This window comes from Aythya ferina, assembly GCF_964211825.1.
Source record: "Aythya ferina genome assembly, chromosome: 14".
In the NCBI taxonomy this organism is placed as follows: domain Eukaryota; kingdom Metazoa; phylum Chordata; class Aves; order Anseriformes; family Anatidae; genus Aythya; species Aythya ferina.
In genome coordinates, this window is record NC_140312.1 from 5169278 (window position 1) to 5188823 (window position 19546).

General features: G+C 41.7%; 1 protein-coding gene across 2 annotated transcripts in view; it reads right to left on the minus strand.

Moving 5' to 3' along the window:
* Window positions 1-269: 269 nt before the first annotated feature.
* ADAMTS2 (ADAM metallopeptidase with thrombospondin type 1 motif 2) overlaps window positions 270-19546 on the minus strand; it is a 178983-nt gene continuing 159706 nt past the window's right edge. For both annotated transcript variants that reach the window (XM_084535586.1, XM_084535587.1), the window contains 9 exons: window positions 19085-19208; window positions 18360-18440; window positions 16771-16934; window positions 15439-15598; window positions 14632-14764; window positions 11452-11659; window positions 10056-10185; window positions 9835-9924; window positions 270-5588 (listed from right to left, as the gene is read on the minus strand). In XM_084535586.1, coding sequence (XP_084391712.1) covers window positions 5125-5588; window positions 9835-9924; window positions 10056-10185; window positions 11452-11659; window positions 14632-14764; window positions 15439-15598; window positions 16771-16934; window positions 18360-18440; window positions 19085-19208 — 1554 coding nt within the window. In that variant the 3' untranslated portion in view covers window positions 270-5124. The remainder of the gene's footprint in view (window positions 5589-9834; window positions 9925-10055; window positions 10186-11451; window positions 11660-14631; window positions 14765-15438; window positions 15599-16770; window positions 16935-18359; window positions 18441-19084; window positions 19209-19546) is intronic.

Genomic DNA, 19546 nt, shown 5'->3' on the forward strand with positions numbered 1-19546 from the left:
ATTCCCATGCAGTGATCAGCTGAGGTTTCAGTCCAGTAAATTCATAATATTTGGTCCTGGATAATGGACATTGTAACAAGGAAATAGAACTTCGGCAGCAAGTATATCCCAATCCCAATCCCAATCCCAATCCCAATCCCAATGCCAATTCATTAAGATAAAGTTTTAAAAATTGAATTGGTTTTGAGTTTAAAGATGCCAGCTCCTCCTTCCCCAGCATCTCTGCACAGTGTAACTTCAGTCAAAAAAAAAAGCACAGGGAAAAGTCAAACACTTTGCAAAAGGACACGGACATTTGAATTTAATAAATTATAAAATTAAAGATTCTAATTTGTATATACATTTTTAATATACAAGAAATGGCTATTTATTGCAATTGCTGTTAAGGCATATGTAAGTGAATGGAAGTTGCATATAGATATTCAGATGAACATAGCTAATACTGTGCATTGTAGGTGAGTAAATAAGACATTAAATGCATTACGTACTAAAATAAAACATAAAACCCTTTGAGTACTGGTAAAGCACCATTTATAAAATTCTCAAAATATCTGAAAGCATTCTATGGAGATGTTGTGAGGTTCTAAATACTGAATGGATATATGAATATAAAAAGTGATGCATTCATAATAGATTACAGAAATCTTTAAGGCATGTTGGTGGAAAAATGGCAGTCAATTGGAACCAAAGGAACATGAATTGGTTTGAGATCTTTTTTTTTTTTTTTTTTTTTTTTTTTTTTTGATGAGGGGCTGACACTTGTGTTTTACGCTTAGACAAATAGAAAAAATAAGAGAGCTGTGTTTTTGTAAGGTTAGATGAACAGACATCACAAAACGCATTGCTTAATGGGAGTACATTTGTTTTAGCTCTCAGAGCTCTGAGACAGCCTCTGCAGGAACATAAACCAGCTTACTTCTAAATCTGCTCTCTTTAGTTTCTGGGGATTACGTTAAATTAAATTACTATTCTGCTCATTATGTCTCAAAATGCGGTACTTGGGCAACAGCAAAACGGTTAAAGGAGACATGCGCTGATGATGCTCTTGCCCAATTACAGCCCTGTCAAAAAAAGGATACAGCTGTCAAAGTTCAACCAATAAATGACCAAAATTCCCACCAGGTAACAAGGAACAAGCATCTGCTCACCCAACCTATTGCCCTGTGCTGCTTTTTCTTTATGGACAGAGCTCTGCTCTCTGTTTTCCAGTACAAGTGTGATGTATGTTCTTAGGAAACCACCATCAAAGGCACTTGCTGAAAACACATCTTCTGAGATATGCAGGTGAGCTTGAAAAGAAGGCACCTTTCCAGGTATGGAGACTTTTTTTCCTCGTACAGCTAGACTGTAAAGAGAAGGCAGCTGGTGCCTCTGCTCCAGAAGGAGATGGGCCAGTCTGTGTCTGGGCAATCTAGACCGAAACTGCTCCTTCAAATGTCATTTCAGTGTTCCCCAAAAAGCAGCAAGAAAAATATTCAGTAGAATTAAAAATAGGAAGAAATAAATCAAACTAAACCCCTAAAAAGGTGAGACTGAAGAAGGAGCAAGCCCGTCCCAAATGCAGATCTCACCAAGCATTGCATCAGGTCCCTAACGAGCACCAGATGGAGCGTAGCACCACACCAGATCCAAAACGCAGCAGAAGTTTCCACCTTATCTGGAAAAATGCTTTTGGTCTGTTTGATTGAGAACTGACTCACTCTGGAGAAAAAGCAAAGCAGTCAAGTTCCTGAACTTTGAACCAGCTTTGCAAGTCCAGCCAGGGTGTCTGTGCCGCACGAGAACAAATCCCTGAGCATCAGCCCTCGCGTGGTGGTGCTGACCTTGCCCAGCCCTGCTCACCGGGGGACACAGCTGGAAATGCTCAGCACAGAACCACTGAATCCCTTTTGAAGGTTGGGTCACTGCACTGGAACGGGCCTTTGCTCATGCTGTGTGCAGAAAGGTCACTTGAAGCAACACCAAAAAAAAATCCTGCCCCACTCTCTATTGGGATGCAACTTAAAAGCTTTTTGGAGAGAAGAGGCATTTGTGAGATGGCGTTTGAGCTGTGGGCACCTCCTCACATGGCATTTCTTCACATTGCCTGGTCGACTAAGCCTGTCCCTGATGCTAAGGAAGACCAGAAGCCATTAGATGTGTTACCTCAGGCTTCTGCAGGCCAGAGATACGGGTCTCCACGAAGGCCCAGAGAGTAAAACAGGAACCAACCAGGGAGCAAACTTCTACCTCACCACCTGCATAACTCCAAGCCCCAGCCCCTCTCTGTCCTTGGGTTTGGCAGGGCTTTTTCCTAAATTTATCATATGCTTGGAAATACTTCTAGGCTATGACAAAGCTTGGCTTTTTTTGGTGTTGTTCTTATTGTTCACAGATCTAAAAACAGGATAACAACTCGAAGGGGAAGAGATGAGTTCTACACTGACCACGTCTGTGTAAACGAAGTATGAAAAGCAAGAACTGCTCACTATGACTACGGGCTGTGAGCCCAACTACAGCCTGCTCCTCCTGTGGCACAGCCGCTGGAACGATGTTGTTTTAGACACGTCTTCCTTGCTTATAAATAGCACGGTGTTTTTTTTTTCCCCTTCAGTGCACATTGTTACTACATTGCTGTTTTACACCGATGTGACCTGACCCTACGCTGTTACAGAAACTTGCTCTCTCTGTCGGCAGCATCTTCCTGGGGGCCGCTGGAGCAGCTTGCTGCAGCACTGGCATGGAAACCAAGCCAGCTCCGAGGCTGGGGGCGGCTGCTCCCCCCTGCAGCTTGGCCGGCTGCTGCCATCACAGCTGCAGCCACGTCTGCTTGGCCCAGGAGATGTTTGCTGGTGCTCTGGGCTTTTATCCGTCCCGTTGTGCTTCCCGGCCTTCACTCCCATCCCTACGCCATCTGAGCGGCTCCCACTCACTCACCCGAACGTACCACCACAGTCCTCTCAAGAAGGGACTCTTGATGCCGTCACGCCAGCTGAAAACCTTCCTTCTCTGCCTCGGCTACCACCTCCGTCAGGCCCTTTTCTTAAACCAGACTCTTGTCCTTCAAACGCTTCTGGCGACAGTTCAGGCCATTTCAGTGCTGCGAGGACTGCTTTTCCTGCAAGCTCTCGGCCCTTTCCAGCAGGAGCAGCTGCACGAGTTTTGTTGTTTTGTCACATTTTGAAGAGGAAATCGGGCATCCTGCTCAGCTGGGGTGCGCAGGGCAGGAGGGCTGCCCCGGTGGGGTCGCAGGAAGCCACGTGTGGTTTTCACCTTTCAGTATTTCTGAAGCTTTTTTGACAGCATCCAGGCCACGGGAGAGCTTACCCGTTGCTGGAAATTTGGCACATGCCCAATGTCCGTGTGACTGTGTACAGGCTTCTAGTTGGCTCTGCTTCAAACTCCAAACAGCTCCAGCTAATGCGATAGCCGGAGGATGAGATCTTCCTCTCGGACTGGAAAATCTGAAGCAGACCTACTGAGTGGTAACAGGAGGATTTCAGGGAAGTCCTGGGCTCTGCAGAAAGCTGACCAGCAAAGAGGAAAGAAATGAAAGAGTCCAAGCCAGGAGACAGGAGAAAAACAGCTCAGATGCCACCTGCAGAAGGAAGGCCACCAGAGCATGCTGCCAGCCTGTGCCACGCTCCTGGGAGAGTTTCCAGAGCTTGGGGGGGAGAAAGGGCAATTTCCTCACCTACGTCCAGAGTCCCGGTACAAGAACAGCCCTGCTAAACCCACACCTCAACCGGCAGCAGCTTTTCTACTGCTCTCCACAGGCTCTGGATAAAGCCTTCAGTGCCTGATTTACTCACTTGCCATTTTGTTGGGATGGCAGAAATAATTCTGACATTGGGTGCTGCAGGCTGGGTCTTACTGACCTCCCCATTGCCCAAGGCCTCAAGCACAGAACAATCCCCAAACCAAACAGCTGATCTGAATTTGTCTTCTGATCTCCAACCAGGAATTTGAAATGACCGATGAAAACCATGATGACCCTGAGGGGAAAGGAAGTACTCAAAGGGTTGTCAGGTTACACATTTCTAGCAGACCTGGTACCGTGTGTGTGGAGGGGTGTACGTGTCGCTGTAGGGGCACAGGGAACAGTTGTTCACTTCTGTGCCAATAAAGCTGTCCTATGGAAAGGAAGAAAATTATGATTTCCTCCAAAATAACCTTGTCCTATGGGAGAAAAAAAAAAAAAAAGTTTTCCTAACAAAGCACCAAAGAAAAGGCAACAAGAATCCAGTCATCTTTAACTTAACCAGCATGTGGGTAGAAAAAAATATCAGACCACAAAAAAAGCACCAACCAAGGAAGATCACTGAGGCTGTTGCGTTACATGAATGGATACTTGTAAACAGAAAGACTAGGCTGTCGTCAGTCCAAGTTGGCCGGACCTACCCTAATGCTAAATGTCTTGCACATGTTCGAATGTTTGGGAGAATCCTTTAAAATTGCTTATGGAAATATGTAAACTACTGGTTGTCAGTTTTTAATTTACACATAAATATACGGCTACAGAATTTTCTATATATTTTCTTACGCAGTCCCGGTTAAGAAAGCTACGTGAGCACATGCCTGGCTGTAGCCACGGGAGCAGCTCACCTAAAGGCAGCTAACCTGGGGCTGGCACGTCCTCAGGTACCTTCCTGAACCGGGGGCTGAGTTAGTGCCTGGCTTTATGCAATGCACAGAAGCATCACAGGATTGCTGACCACCTGCTTGTCGGTATTAATGGGATCTTTAGTGTCTTGGGACAATTTTCCTCCATCATAAGTGTTAACTTCCATTGCTATTCCCAAGCAGTTTTACATGGGCTTAGTAGACTTAAACGAGCCCATAAACAAAAAAAAACACAACTGCTAACCTGGCTTACGTCTTAAGGTTTGTTTGGATTCAGTGAAACGCTGTAATGATATTGCACTAATACTCTGCTGTACCCTGAAAACCTAGCTGTCAAAGTGTTCAGATTAGCACTTACAAAACAATCTGTCGTTTCCATGTATAGTAGGCTTTAGCATTTGGCATCTCTGCCATAGCACCACTTTGATTTTTCCCCATTTGTAGTCTCTACGACATGGGCAATCCTATGATGTTGGTAACATCTCTATAAGAGAAAAATGCTGTTTGTGCCATATTTCCATTTTAGTTTGTCTTTCTAAGAGTCTCTTTTTTCCTTTTCTCAGCGATCAGCTCCTGGATTCTTTGATTCCTTGTCCTTTCATAAGGTATCCTCCTCCGTGTAATGATGTTGTGCTGTGACACTTCGTTGTCCAGCCCATCGATTTTATAGGGAACGTCCACCGCATTAATTTCTGGGTGCTCCTCGGTTGCATTGGAAGGAGGCACGTGTGGTTTAGAAACACGAGGAGGGCTGGTGGCAGGCTGTGTGGTGGAAACTCCCGTGAGAGGGCTGAGGGTTGTCAGGAACTCCTCCTCAATGACATTATTCTTATTTATGTTAGATTTGGTTGCATTGCCTTCCTCGGTTAGGTTGTTGTACATATTACAGGACTTGCAACAGAGCTTATTGTAACCGGGAATTGAACAGTACCGAGAGAGAACTTCCATGCGACAAAACATTGACTTGTCTCCTTGACAATGATCTTCTGAAAGAGAAAAAGGGAACAGATAAATAAAGAGCATCTTCACGTTAATCAGAAAAAGAAACACAGCTGAGGCTTTGGCAGTGGGCTGAGGATTTGCTATTTTAACGTGGGATGGGAAACTGGCAACTGAACCTTCTAGCAGCAGAAGCAGACTTAAGGCTAAACCTAAAACTTGACTCGCTTGTAGGAAAGCAAAACCTGATCTAAACTCTGTGGACTGGCCCAATCCATGCTGACTGACCTGAACACTAAGTTTTGGCTTTGCATTCTGCAAGTGCTACCCTGGAGACTGTCACCAAGGTTTTTATTAAGAATTTTTTATTTTTACTTTTTTCCTTTGCACTGTGTAATGTTTTTATGCAATCTAGCAGTGACTAACCAAAGTCAGGGGGAATTCATGTCTATCTCGACTGCTTTGAGAAAGTTAAGTCCTATTTCTATGTGAACCACGTAACTCTCAGAATTAATACATTTCCCACTGGAGCAATTTTTCTTCCAGGTAGCCCGGTTCTGAAAGAGGCAGCATTGCCTGAGCATGTCCCTTGCTTGAAAAAGAAGTGGCACATTTAGCATAAGGCTTTTCTCCTCCTCCTCGAACAGCGCTGGTATTTTTAGGCCAACAACCTCCAGTGAGATGGAGCCAAGCCAGTCCATTAATGACTGAGAGACTCATAAAAAAAAGTCATTTTTTGTTTCCCTGAGTAAAAAATAAAAAATAAACATACAAAAGGGAAAGAATGACAACGTATGGGTTCTGAGCTGTCAACACCTGATATGTCAACGCGCATTACATAACAGGTATCATGCCAGATCCTGATCTTGCTGAACCGTAGGTGGCGTGATGTAGGCTAGGGTGCTGAAGTGGAACAGATCACACCATTGGATTGTCTAAGAGGCACTGACTGAAGTCTACTCAGAGCTGACTCAAGCCCACATGATTTCTGCTCAGAGGATGTGAAGACTGTCTGAACTGGTGGTGGATGGATGGCAAAGGCTTAGCGGGCTCCTTTGAGAGAAGCTCCCTGTCCTCCGTCCCACAGACAAGCCCCATGCCTCCTGTGTCTCAAGGGTGAAGTGATGGAGCCAGGAAGTACCGGGAGCTGCAGGGAAGTAAAATTCCCAACATGCAGCCCAGGCTGGAAGCAAGAGGAATCAGAGGGCTTGCAGGAGAGGAGAGTGCCAAGGAGAAAGGCAGACGGACCAACACTTGGCAAAATTGGTAACAAAATATTTTCTCTGTGACCACAGTGCTGAGGCAGATGAAATCACTTCTGCCTCTCTCCTTACTCTTCCTACATCTCCACCTACTCTTACAGTAAAAGATGAGTAACTCCAATTACCCGCCTGTACTCAGAGCACATGTGATCACACAGCGCGTTCCTGGAGCTCGCTTTTTGCCATCCTGCTAGGAATACTGACTTACCCTGTCAGCAACCTTACAGCAAAGTAGAAAACCAGAGCAGATTCAGAGATACCAAGTGAGCTCAGAAAGTGTAGGTGTCGCCTCTTCACTCATCCTCAGTTAACAAAATAGGGCATTATAGGTGTTTAATTGGCAAACATATCAGTCTAAAATAAACTAAGAATTATTGCTGCTGCTTTAAAATTCTACCAATGACTGACAAAGGTGAAACACCTTTCTTGCATTGTATTTATGCCCTAATTGTTGCATTTGTTGCAGAAAAACAGTTCTTATTATTGTTTTCAAATGCATCAATTCATTTTCACAGTTTTCAAATGCTAAACTGAGGCTGCTGGAAAAGGAAAACAACTCCTTCCTTAGGAACCTAAGAATAGTATTTTGGTTTTGGACATGTTTTCAGACCAGCCTTTAAGAACTGGAACTGTTAGTATCCGCAGGCGTAATGCTATACAAAGGACTGCATGTGCCTATACAGCTTTACATATTTTTTACATACCATGTAGAATCCCCTTTGAACATTTTGCCTTGTGTTGCATCACTTTAATGCAAGCTCCTCTAAATGGCTTGCAAAATAAAAGTCAACAAGCGTAACACTTAAATGTAGCTTCAACAAGGCAGATCTGTTCCTGGCTTTGCTAGAATCACTAAAAACACCTTTAGAAAAATGCCTTTTTTCTGTCAAAGTCTGTAATGTCATCTTAAAAATGCATGAAAATAAATCTGCATGAAATAATACGCTTAATGACATCTGATAAGTTATGTAAATAAACTTTGTATCTTGTGAATGTCAGAATGAAAATTTAATCTTGTATCCAAACCAAAATATCCAGATTTGCTGAACTTTTATTTATTTTTACTTGCAGTATGCATGACAGACTGGAAGTATATCTTCAAAACATCAGTAAGAAAAAAATAAATCAGTTTCACAGTCACTTTGGTACACATTAGTCTCATAAAAAATATTGAAAAGCAAACTGAATTGGCACATCTTTAATATTATGTTAAATACATACAAAACACTAATAAAATATCCCTGATAAACCAAAGTGCATATAGACATAGTGCACAATGCCCAGATACCTTATTGCACCATTCTCTATAGCCACCCATCTCTTGAAACATCACTAAACATTGTCTATTTAAAGGTAACAGTCATGAATATATTTATACAGTTAAACATCAATTATTTTACATAACAGTATTCAGTGCCAGATACGTGTCTTTGCTTTTTCACCTTGTCATGTAGATTGTTAACATGTTTCAAGAAATTATCATATTAACAGCAAAATTTAAATATGTGATCACATGATAATGACAAGTTTGAAGTGCTACACTGTTGAAGATCCAAAGATTCAAAAATGCCACTTTTGTAAAGAACATGATCAATGCAATAAGGTAGTAATTTGCTCCAAGACTGCAGGTTTAAAACCGATACGTTTCTACTATTGTTACTGACTGTCACAAACAGTTTTATGAGTTGTGAATTCCAAATCCTCAACACAAACACGTACGGTGAAGCAACAATGCCAGTTAGATTTCAGTAAGTCAGGTAACAACCCTGTCTTTATGAAGGTATGGATATGCACTGTGCAAATTAACCTCGGATTAAATTTACTGCCTTGTAATAGTTATCGTTCAAGTAAAAACACTCCATATGAAGATTAACTCAAGGTACCAGTGTACTGTTTATATTTAAAGCTGGATCTGGTAAATTAATGCCATTTACATTTCAACATTAAGGCATTTTTCTAAAATTCTTCTTCTAAGCAAAAAAAAGCAATAAAAATTGAGGTAATTCTGTAGTAGTTCACACTGTTATGTTTGCCAGTTGACACTTCTATAGAGCACACACACACACGCACACACACACACGCACAAACCATACCAGTCAAGTCAGACATGCACATGGTGAAAAAAGACCAAAGATGTAATGAGTATAAACAGCTCCTCGCCGAGCAGCTGGAGACATCGTAGTCAATGAAATGTCATATTGCCTCAACCAAGTAAACAGAACCACCACACAACCTTCAACATGGACCATGCCCATTTTGCCTTTGTTTTTGTTTCTAAAGCGAAAGTAAACAAAACTGGCAAAAATTGTGTGATGGGAAAATGGATGCAGCTTTTCACAAGGAAAAATATTTCGAACCACCAACAGGAGTTTGGCGAGAGCAGACAGTGTCATAGCAGCACTTCAGGTACCGACAGAAACTGAGCGTCTGGTGTCAGTGAGCCCTCCCACAGGCCACAAACACAAATGGTAGGGTCAGGAATAAAAAATGAGCAGCAAGGGTGAGTAAAGCAACAGCACCACAAAGGAAAATGGAATGGATAAGTTCCTTCATTCAATAGCCTACCCTGTCAGAAAACTGAAACTAGAGTTATGAGATTTAGGGTCTTCAGATAAAGGAGAACTTTAGCACTACAAGGTGTCATTATTGTGATGTGATCACATTCACAATAAGTTCTCAGTTTTGCTATCAAACTGAACATCATGAACCAGTAAGAGCCTTTTTTCACCATCACCAAGCAACAAGCAAACTGATCCCAGCTTCCCTTCAGAGGACTGCAACATACTGTGGAGATCCAACTTCACACATCCAACACTTCAAGACCTCCACCACCAGTGCTACACAAGCTCCAGAGAAGAAAGACACCGAGCACCAAGTGCCTGGTGTGAAAAAAAGATTCAGCCCAAGATTTAAACTTGGCAAAGTCAAGGGAATTTTCCGCATAGAGAGAAGAAAAGAGCAAAAGGCAAAGTCCACATTCGATGTGGCATGCATTTAAGGGCAAAGGCAGAGTTATAAATGGGTCTTTTACTTGAAGATATTTTCTGGATGGGATAGTCTGGATCAGGTCTCGACAGCCATTGTATCATGTAGGTTTTCTTGGAAGGATCGGAAACATTTCCTTGAATGGAGGAAAAAGAAAGATCAATATTAGCATTAAGTAGTTTGCCTGTCAGAAGTGCATCCAAATAAATGCAGTCAACTTTATTTATTTTCAGTGAGTAATATATGCTAGAAAAGTCAAACACTTACTTGGACACGGAGGTAGTCTGCAAATCCTTACGGTCTCTGGTTTGGCTTCTTTGCAAAGGCCGATAGCATTGTCCCTGGTCCGGCACAGGACGGGGCGATCCTGTGTGCCATTTCCACAGCTGACGGAACACTGAAAGGATATGCACCAGTTAGACTCTGAGTCACCCTTTGAAAACAATAGGTTAGAAATTATTTTTTAAATTTTAAACCAGTGCACTTGCTTTGAGCTGACATGGTACAGTATTTGAACCAGAGCAGTACCTTCAGTAGCTAAACAAGAGGCGGTGCCACTGCTTTTTGGGGCATACAAGTATAGAAACAACTGCAAATGTGAAGCATCTATTCATAATGTGCGCCAGGGATAGCATTCCTTGTGACACCTATTAAACCTAGGGAGGACAAAAATTGCAAAAATGGCATGGTTCCAAAATGAAATGTTGTGTCTACATATAGAGCCATATTTTTAGAACAATTTAATGGGGAAATACTGAGATGAAATGCAAAGATCCAATGTGTCAGAATTATAAGAATAATTTAATGTTATAATATTGTACTCACATTTCCTGCCATTAGATAACTGCAAAGGTTTGTGCATATGAATAAATGAAGCTTCTTATTACTCTACTAAACACTGCAGCAAGAAAGAGTCTGTGCACAGTGGTATTACTTTCCTTGCTTACACGAGGAGTGTGTCGAAGAGCCAGCAATGAAAAGCACAAAATGCCCAGCTCCTGACACTTGTTACAGGAATGACAGGATCCTGTTTTGCCCATAGTAGTGGCAAACAAAAAAAAGGTAGAGGAGACGTTACTCTGTGAATAGTTGTCCTGTGTTTCCTTAGGAAACTACGTTAAAAAAACTCTGTCCTTTGGCTTATGGAAAGAACTTTACGAGACTGAGCAGTTAAATCTTCCGAAGGCCTTTTCATCAAAGATGCTTGCACCTTTTGAACTCCATGAACTTGGTGCCTAACTTTCTTAGCTGCCCTTAACCACAGTAACTGAAAACTTCGATGTCTTCGTTACTTGAAAGACAATAAAACAATGACAAAAGAATTAATTGCCCTTCTTGCAGCTAAGTCAGCAGGTAAACAACTGTGAGCAGAATAAAGAGCTGGCAGAAGTCAGCTTTCCCGACTCTGACATCATCTATGGCGAGAGGTGGCTTCACAGGGTCTGAATCATCCATCATCATGGCAGGATGGCTTCACTGGGCAGTTCACTGCCACCATCTCTCCATCCAACTCACCTTCCATCACATTAGTAACAGTGTAAGACCCTCTGTGTGGGTGTTAGTTTATCACCTTAAAAAGCACTGGAATAGAAAGCACAGAACAAACTCTCCATGATTTTCTCATAAGAAATCAGTTGCTTGAGGCCCCCAGAAAGAAACTGACCTGTGACCAGGACCCTATTCTCCACTGTGCTGGACAAAGCTCCCGGTTGCAAGGCCTCCTGCCTTCTGGACGATCATTGTTGCAGTACTTGGTATGAACAGACCGATTTGTGTTGTCGTGCAGGGGCTGGATGCATCGGACAGATCGCACTTGGTATCCTGTTTTCCCACAACTTTTGCTGCAAGGCTCCCATTCTCCTGTAACCCATCTGCGTCAGTAAAGAGAAAGCAAGTTAAGTAAAATGCTCTGTCTCCTCAACTGGATGTATTGAAACTGTCTGGTGAAGTGTAACTCTTAATCAGGGGGTTAACAGGATGTTAGTACAGGTTTTGATATGGAAAAAGAAGACGATAAGCAAACCAATAAAGAGTTCTGGGGGGTGTTATTTGATCACGTCCCTGAAAAATCACTAATAAGACCTAGATCTTCAGATTCACATGTCTTTCAATTCGTCTCTCTGTTTTTTTTTCCTCCTAAGTTGGAACACGCATGCATCCAAAGATTACTTTCCACACTGGTAGGACAATACCATGTGGTTCTGAGCTGTCCTGTTAGCAGATCTGACCACTGTAATTAAAATTGATTTACCATTTTTTTATACTGCAGTCAAAGCTGTTTACCATAAAACTGTATTAGATCCATTTACTAATTGAAATCCATCACCTTTATTGAATGTTAAGGCAGATTTAGCCATTAATAACCTTGAAAAAACTCTTATAAAATATAATTTGCCTTTTTTTTTTTTAAATGCAAAGGAAGCCTAAATGGTCTCAGATCAAATATAAATGGCCTCCCTTACTAAGCTTGAAAATACACTAATTCCACTGGTTTGAACTACAAGGAATGTGTGTTGCTGAACACTTACATAACCCTTGACTTCCCATTATTCTTGCCTTTCTTGCAGTCATTCAAAATGCATTTTCCAAAACACAAATTTAATCATGTTTAATTCATAACAGAGAATGGAATTGCGTATTTTTGGAAAGGAAAAGTAAGGAAGCATTAAAAACAACCCAAGGAGCCAGTGCTTTGAATAGCCCCAATACAAAATTTCAGCTTTGAAGGACTAACATTTTGGTCCAGGGACTGAGTCACCATTTTGAAATATCATATTAACGCCAACACTAGATCCAACTTGACAAGAGCTCTTTTGCCTTAAGGGCACCTGGTCAAATATTTCTTCCACACTGATATTCTGTAGGTAAGGCTGGGTTTTGGGGGCATGACTATATATCGTACTCTAGCAATAACTCTTTATCGTTCTCCCTGTTCGTCTTTTTCTTGCATACAGGTTTATGCATTACTGTGAGGTGTTTTCCAGCTGTGACAGTATGACATTGCCACTAGTATAATTATGTCAGATGGTCCCTGTAAGTACTTGTACAATCAAAGCTCTGCTGAAGTACCACGGTGCAGACAAAGCTTCTGCTCATTTATCTCTCAGATAAGCATTACTCTTGCTTTGCTTCATTTGTTTTGATTTTAAGCTGGCTCCTCCAAGACTGCATAGAAGTTATGGTCTGTAATTTTTAAAGTCAAAAGCAGCCAACCCCAGGGTGTTGCTGAGCTTCCAGGTCCTGGTGCATGTATGGGCTGTGCACCAGCCGTCCCCACAGCTGGGTTCCTAAAGGCCGTGAATCCCAACATCATAAATGTTTGGTCTAGGGGAAGGCAAAGCTTCATAGAAAATCAGAAGGTTTAAAACGTGTAAATCAGTTTGGACACCGGAAAATGTCACATGTGGTTTGTAATGTGGCATAGATGAACACTTTACTGAAGAAACATCCAGAATATGAGCTGATTGTCCTAAAGTATTCATAAAATCCTGTTTTTAGAAATAGTTAAGAAATATCATAGGCACAAAGAAATGCATCAAGCTCCCAAGTTAAGCAAAAAGTACAGTGGTAATCATCCCACTTTCTCTTTGTAGCTTACTGAAATTACACAAGCTGTGGAACTCAGAGCCATAAGTTCTAAGGTGATTTCTGAGTCAAAGTTGATTTTTTTCCCATTAACCACAAAGAAGCAGCTATCAGTGTGGTTCTGGGTGTTGCAGAGCTTCATAAAATCTCTTATATAATAGCCTCTCCTATATATAAGTGCAAAATGCTCCAATGCTATTCTGTAGAAACAGGCAAGAGAAACATTCAGGAATCTAAGTTCAATTTAAGATCCTATTGAGACTTTGTGGTACCTGGGTCCAATTATATTTGTGTCTGAAAGAAGAATACAGTCCTTTCCAGAGAGTCTGAGATATGATCATTAGGTTGTTACTTCAGTTCCAATAAATAAATGTTAAATCCTGACCCGTGCTGAGTTTATGGGGCATAGTTTCTTGATTTTTCTTTTTCAAATCTCTTTTGAAAAGAAGTTAGGAAATATTGTGTGATATGTTCTACTCATTTGTTGTGCTCCCTGGAATCCAGACTGAGTCTCCAGAGGTAAAATCTGAAATCAACATACTCCTTCTTTGTTGCAGTAGCAATATAAAGAATAAAAAATAAAGAATAAGGATTACAAGAGCACTACACGTGGCAGGGTAACCTGCTGCCAGTCAAAAAAGCACCTGAAAAATGTAAATAAAAATATTCATAACAACTGACTATATACAGCAAAGATGAACATATACCAGGTGTACCACGCCACATGAAGACAGCCAGAGAAACCAAGCATGCCAGATATTTTTCCCTGTATTTACATGTCCAAAAATATGCTGTGAACTCTAGGAAGATTTGGGTTTGAGCGCATGTATGACATTGGTTTTCTTATGTAGCACTCAGTAAATTTGTTCTTACATGATTATCTCACACTGTGTAAAATCAACTAGTATAAACTGAATTTATATCTGTTTTTTATTACCTCAAGATGGCCCAGACACAAATGTTTGGACTCAGACAGCATCGCTTTTCTAATCCAACTTATTTCAGAAGTCATAGGAGCCAGTAGTCCCAGGAATGGTATTTCTACAAGCAGAATACAGCATCACACCCTCACAGCCCTGCGTCTCTGTAATGATGTACAGATGTCCTTGAAGGCTCTTAAGTTCAAGCAGCCATGAATCATGTTGGAAAAGCAGCTATCAAGCTTAAACCGCCTTCTTCCAGCTGATAACAGCTAATTGGGTGTGATGCAATCACAGGTGCCACTGATCAGTGCTGGTTGGCTCCAAGAAATACTTACATGGGCTGGGAGCACTCCTGCAGATTGCACACCCTGCGAATGGGTTTCGGCTTCTGGATCAACTCGCAGTAACTCCGATGAACCATCTTGTGGTCTGTCTTCCTCCGGCAGCCATATTTTGTGAATTGGTAGCCTGAAGAAAGACACTCCTCTTAATTTCAGGACTAGCAGTTCTTACACGGGACTCAGGTTTCAAACAAAACTGCACACACACTGTCAGAGGCTGCAGTTTGAACTACAGGTGAACATGCTACAAAAGGAACTGTCATTTGCACTGAATAAACACTTCAATTCTTGTAGACCAAGCACCCAGACTTGTTCATCCCTTTTGCTGTTCACTACGGGCTATAATGCAAAAAACACCACCACCTAGTGTTTCAATCCTGCACAGCCACGCTGAGCGGCTAAAACCTGCTGTCACTCTGGTGGACATGGATCAGGGCCTCCATCTGACTCCCAAAGGAGGAATCTTCACATCGCAACGTCCACATCACAGCGTGCAGGACCTATTGTAGGCCTGTCCCTGCTGCACCACGATGTTTGGCACCCTCGTGTCTCAGAGACTCTCACCCAATCTTGCACACTTGTACAATTTTTCAGTTTAATAAACTCAAGTCGGAAATGAGTCATCCCAGATCTGCCCCAAGAGCCTTTTTAGTCAGATTTTTAACACCATTTGTTATTTATTTATCTTTTTTTTTGTAACCTAAATGAATCCCTCCTATACCTCTGCTCTCACTAACATCTTGTAGCAATGAATTCCATACATGGTGTTCAGTTTTCTGCTTTGTTTTTTTTTGTTTTTACCTCCCCCACAAGGTCTTGAACATTGCGACCATTTCTTCAGAGCCCATTCATATGATACCGAGTCCTCTTCCAAAACATTATTGTTATCTACATTCAAAGAATCTTCATGGATCATGTACTTGTAAGTCAGAGATATCTTGGCACTACCGTGAGGAATCACCTAGTAAACAAAACAGATGTAGAGAAAAAAAAGATTTAAAGACTGGTATCAGAAGCTATGCGAGATGACATGAAATAGAAATCATCATGGTTCAGATACAAAAACATCCCCTGAGGGATTTAAACCTTTTAGCTGCACTCAACACATTTTTTTTTCCTGATGAAAAAGTATCTCTCTCCTTGTGACACAGAGTTTCTAAACTGCGTATTAAAGACTGTTGTTGATTTAGACTGATGTTTCTTGCCAGCATTGGACTGACTTCACAATACTAAATTTTTTCCATATCCCATCATAAAGGAAGGAAATGTTCTACTAAAATGATAATGGATAGTTCCACTAAAAGAAAAGGCAAATTCAAATACACCAATAACTGAAAGAGGTGGAGAAAAATGCCTAAATTTCTGATAAAATACAACTACTCCTATGATAATCTTGGGAATTCTGTGAGGCTTGTTACTTTATCCTGTTAGAAGCATAAACTATTTAGAAAGAGTTTTTGCTATCACACTGCACCAAGACAAATGCAATAAAACATAACTCAATGTGAATACAGTGTAAAGTATTGGTCCTTTGAAAACATAACATTTATTCTTCCTTTGATGTTCAACTGGTGAAGACCAACACATTATGGCTGCTTTCAGAGGGATTCTGAATCAACCTACTCCTACTTATTGTAGTCTATCATTTGCTATTTCGCAATGAAAAAAGAAGATAGTTATGAGGGTTTTGAAGTACAGAACTGGTAATGCTCTAGCAAACTGAGCCTGGAAGCCCAGGAATCCTGCATTGGACTTTGCATGATACATTTTCAAAACATGGACAGGAGGAGTCCTTAGACCTATCTGATATGAATCACTTTGATTTTTTTTTAAACTAATGATCACATAACAGATATGGTAAGTGGGCTGAAGAGTCTTTATTCAGCGACCATTTTCTCGGCTATTCTCAGGAAATAATCAAGAGGTTGCTCAACACGTAATCCTGGGTTATAACAATTCATGTACAGAGCAGTGAACTAGGAGAAAGGAATTGAAATACATCTTCTATTGTCTTACAATCGAAACAGATGTCTTCTTGTAACTCACAAGAGGAATCTAAAATATATTATAGCACATTATGACTCTGTAATCCTGACACTGTGTTCCATGGAAGATGGTTTTCATTTGACTTACCAGAATAACTATTCCATTACGCAGAGGCCCCATGGTCTGCACGGTTTCTCTATCATCGTCATTCCGATATTCCCACTCCACACCCATGTCAATAAATACTTTAGAGTCTGGCACGTAGTTGTCTTCACTTAGAATGAATCTTCCCGTTTCACGATTTTTAATTGCTAGAAACAACATAAGAAATGTGAATAGTAAAGGTTCGCTTCTCATCTCTGTTCTTGTCTGCTCGTGTCCCAGTGGAAGAAGCAGAAAAGGCCAGGCACAGCAGTGTGCAATTTCCTTCTGTTCCCTCACAGGTTTGGAAAGACTTTTTCAGGTGTTTCACTGAACTGCCAACGCTTTCCTGCTCAGCTCCAGAAACATCAATCGCTCTCTTTTTTTGGGTTTTTCATAGCCTGCCCTGCCAGAGAAATGAGGCCAGCACAACCGCAGTGTGTGCGCCTGTCTGCCTGCTCCCAGCTAATGACTTCTCAGCCCACTGGCCAAATCTGAGCTAATTTGACCACCACCTGGGGGTCCCGTGGCTCCTCAACTCTTTCACATCTTGTATTATTGCTCCATGAGAGAAAGGCTTGTGGGCTAACCCACAGCAGTCCCCGCTACAAGAGAGAGGGAGGCTGGAAATTGTATTCCTTCTGCTCAGATACAGCCCTGCTAACAATACAGCCCAGATGAAGCTCCTGGTGCTCTGCAGGAGTGTGCTCTTACGCACAACGCGTGACTCCTTGATCAACTGTAATGAGCGTCCCATCGTTCAACTGGAGAAACTTCAGCCACCTTTGTATCAGGACTCTTTGTTTTTCCCTGAGATGGAAAATTTGCTCTCCCCATTAGAAGCAGCAGGGACTGTTTGTTATTTACTGCCAAGTTTTAACTCTCTTCTCTCTCCAGCAGCTAACTGAGCCCTCCCCGCCTCAGCACTGGCCAGCTCTTTGTTCCCCCATGCACCGCTTGCCCCACACTGACAGAAGAGCCTCGTCTGAACCTGTGAGTGATGGCTCCTGCTCCACGGGGCAGGATGGGAAGCATTTACTGGCAAGAAGTTTGACTGACTCATGATACAATTAGTAGGCCATTCACCGTGAATCTACTTCCAATTAATAACAGCCTAGTAGATACTGCGTCTCATCGATTACATGGCACTGCTAGGAGAGGATTTCAATTACTTCCTAAGCTGTGTGATTGATTGGGCAGCCTTGTGTCAATACTGCTAGCAGTGGGGCAGAATCCAAAATGCAGGGAATGCACCCACTGCTCTTGGGATGAAGCTGGGAAATGGCTGAGGAAGGGGCGCATGTTGTGAGAGACGTACATGAAGATAATGCACTGCAACCCATAAAGCAATTCAGCTCCTCTTCCAGCAGCTTTCACACATGCAGGGATGTTCTTGCTAGGACTCCAGAGAATACAGCACAGGGAAATCACATTGCCAAACAAGTTTCCTAATATAACATACTTGAAGGAGGTATGTGATGTGGGAGGATAATGGGTAAACAAATGCATAAACACATTGTGAGGCTCCAGAGACAAAAATAAACAGCAGAAAAAAATATTCTGACTGATTTTTTTCCTCCTTGTTACATACTTACCAAGATTATGACTAGTGGCGTCTGTTTCCTGTATAAGTAAATGTCTTGCACCAACAGGAATTTCAAACATCTTAATGTGACCTTTATTGCAATATTTAAAAAGATAGTAACTGGTTAGTATGCATCAAACAGGAAGAGCCTGTCTAAGGAATTCAAACAAACATTATTGTCTAATACCAGGGCATATTACAGAAGCTGAACCTCATCCAGCATCGTTCCCATCCCTATTTCTGTGCCAGGTGATGAAATGTAACAGGAACAAAGGGCTTTGGGTCAAAAGAAAAATGCCTTGTGTGTCATCAACAAACCAAATTTGCTTCAGAATAAAAAGTGCTTCAAGTGCCATACACATCCACAGAGAACATGGAAGCTCGTGCCTGACAGAGAGTGATGACAACATATTACTGCAGTGCTGCGTGACTCAAACCGAGCAGCCGAGTGACATCAGCAGCACAAATCAATCCACAGTTCGTCAACAAGGAACACTGAAGCCCTCCTTCTCTATGCATGTGCAGGCCCTGATATCAGCAGACTTAAATGATCACTGGAAAAAAGTCTCATTTTTTAATTCTAGGCATGTCTGAAAGTCCAGAGAGTTTACTGGAATTAGGGATGCTGCAAATTATTTGTGATTGCTCTGGTATTTTCCATGAGACTTTAAATACTAGAAGAGATCAAACAAAAATACCCTGAATTCCCTAAGACAAAACACTGAACGCACTGACCTTGTTTCTTTGGTACTCTTGAAAACGTTCCTTTCACCACTTTGCAGTGGGAATTATCTCCTCCACAAACACCACACTTATCTTCCTGCTTTGTGGAACCTATGACCCTGTCACACCCAACTTTCTGTGCACAAAAGAGAAAATCAGTCATTTTTACTTATCCAAGCTTCAGTTCAAATGAGCCTTTACTTCAGATACCAAAACCAAAACTTCTCCTTCAGCAAAGTACAAATTGTAGTATTTTCCTGGAAAATCAGCATCTAACTGGATTTTTAATATTTGTACTTCTAGTTCTTATAATATCTGTCAATTAGGTAATGAGATTTTAATATTCTTCAAAGTAGTCTTCCTACCTAAGCAAAGCAGCACTGCTAAGGAAAAGCTCTTAGCTTATCTTAAAGCAGATGCTTAAATTCCAGGGGAATCAAAGCAACTGTGAGAACCTCCACCAGTGCTTTGCTG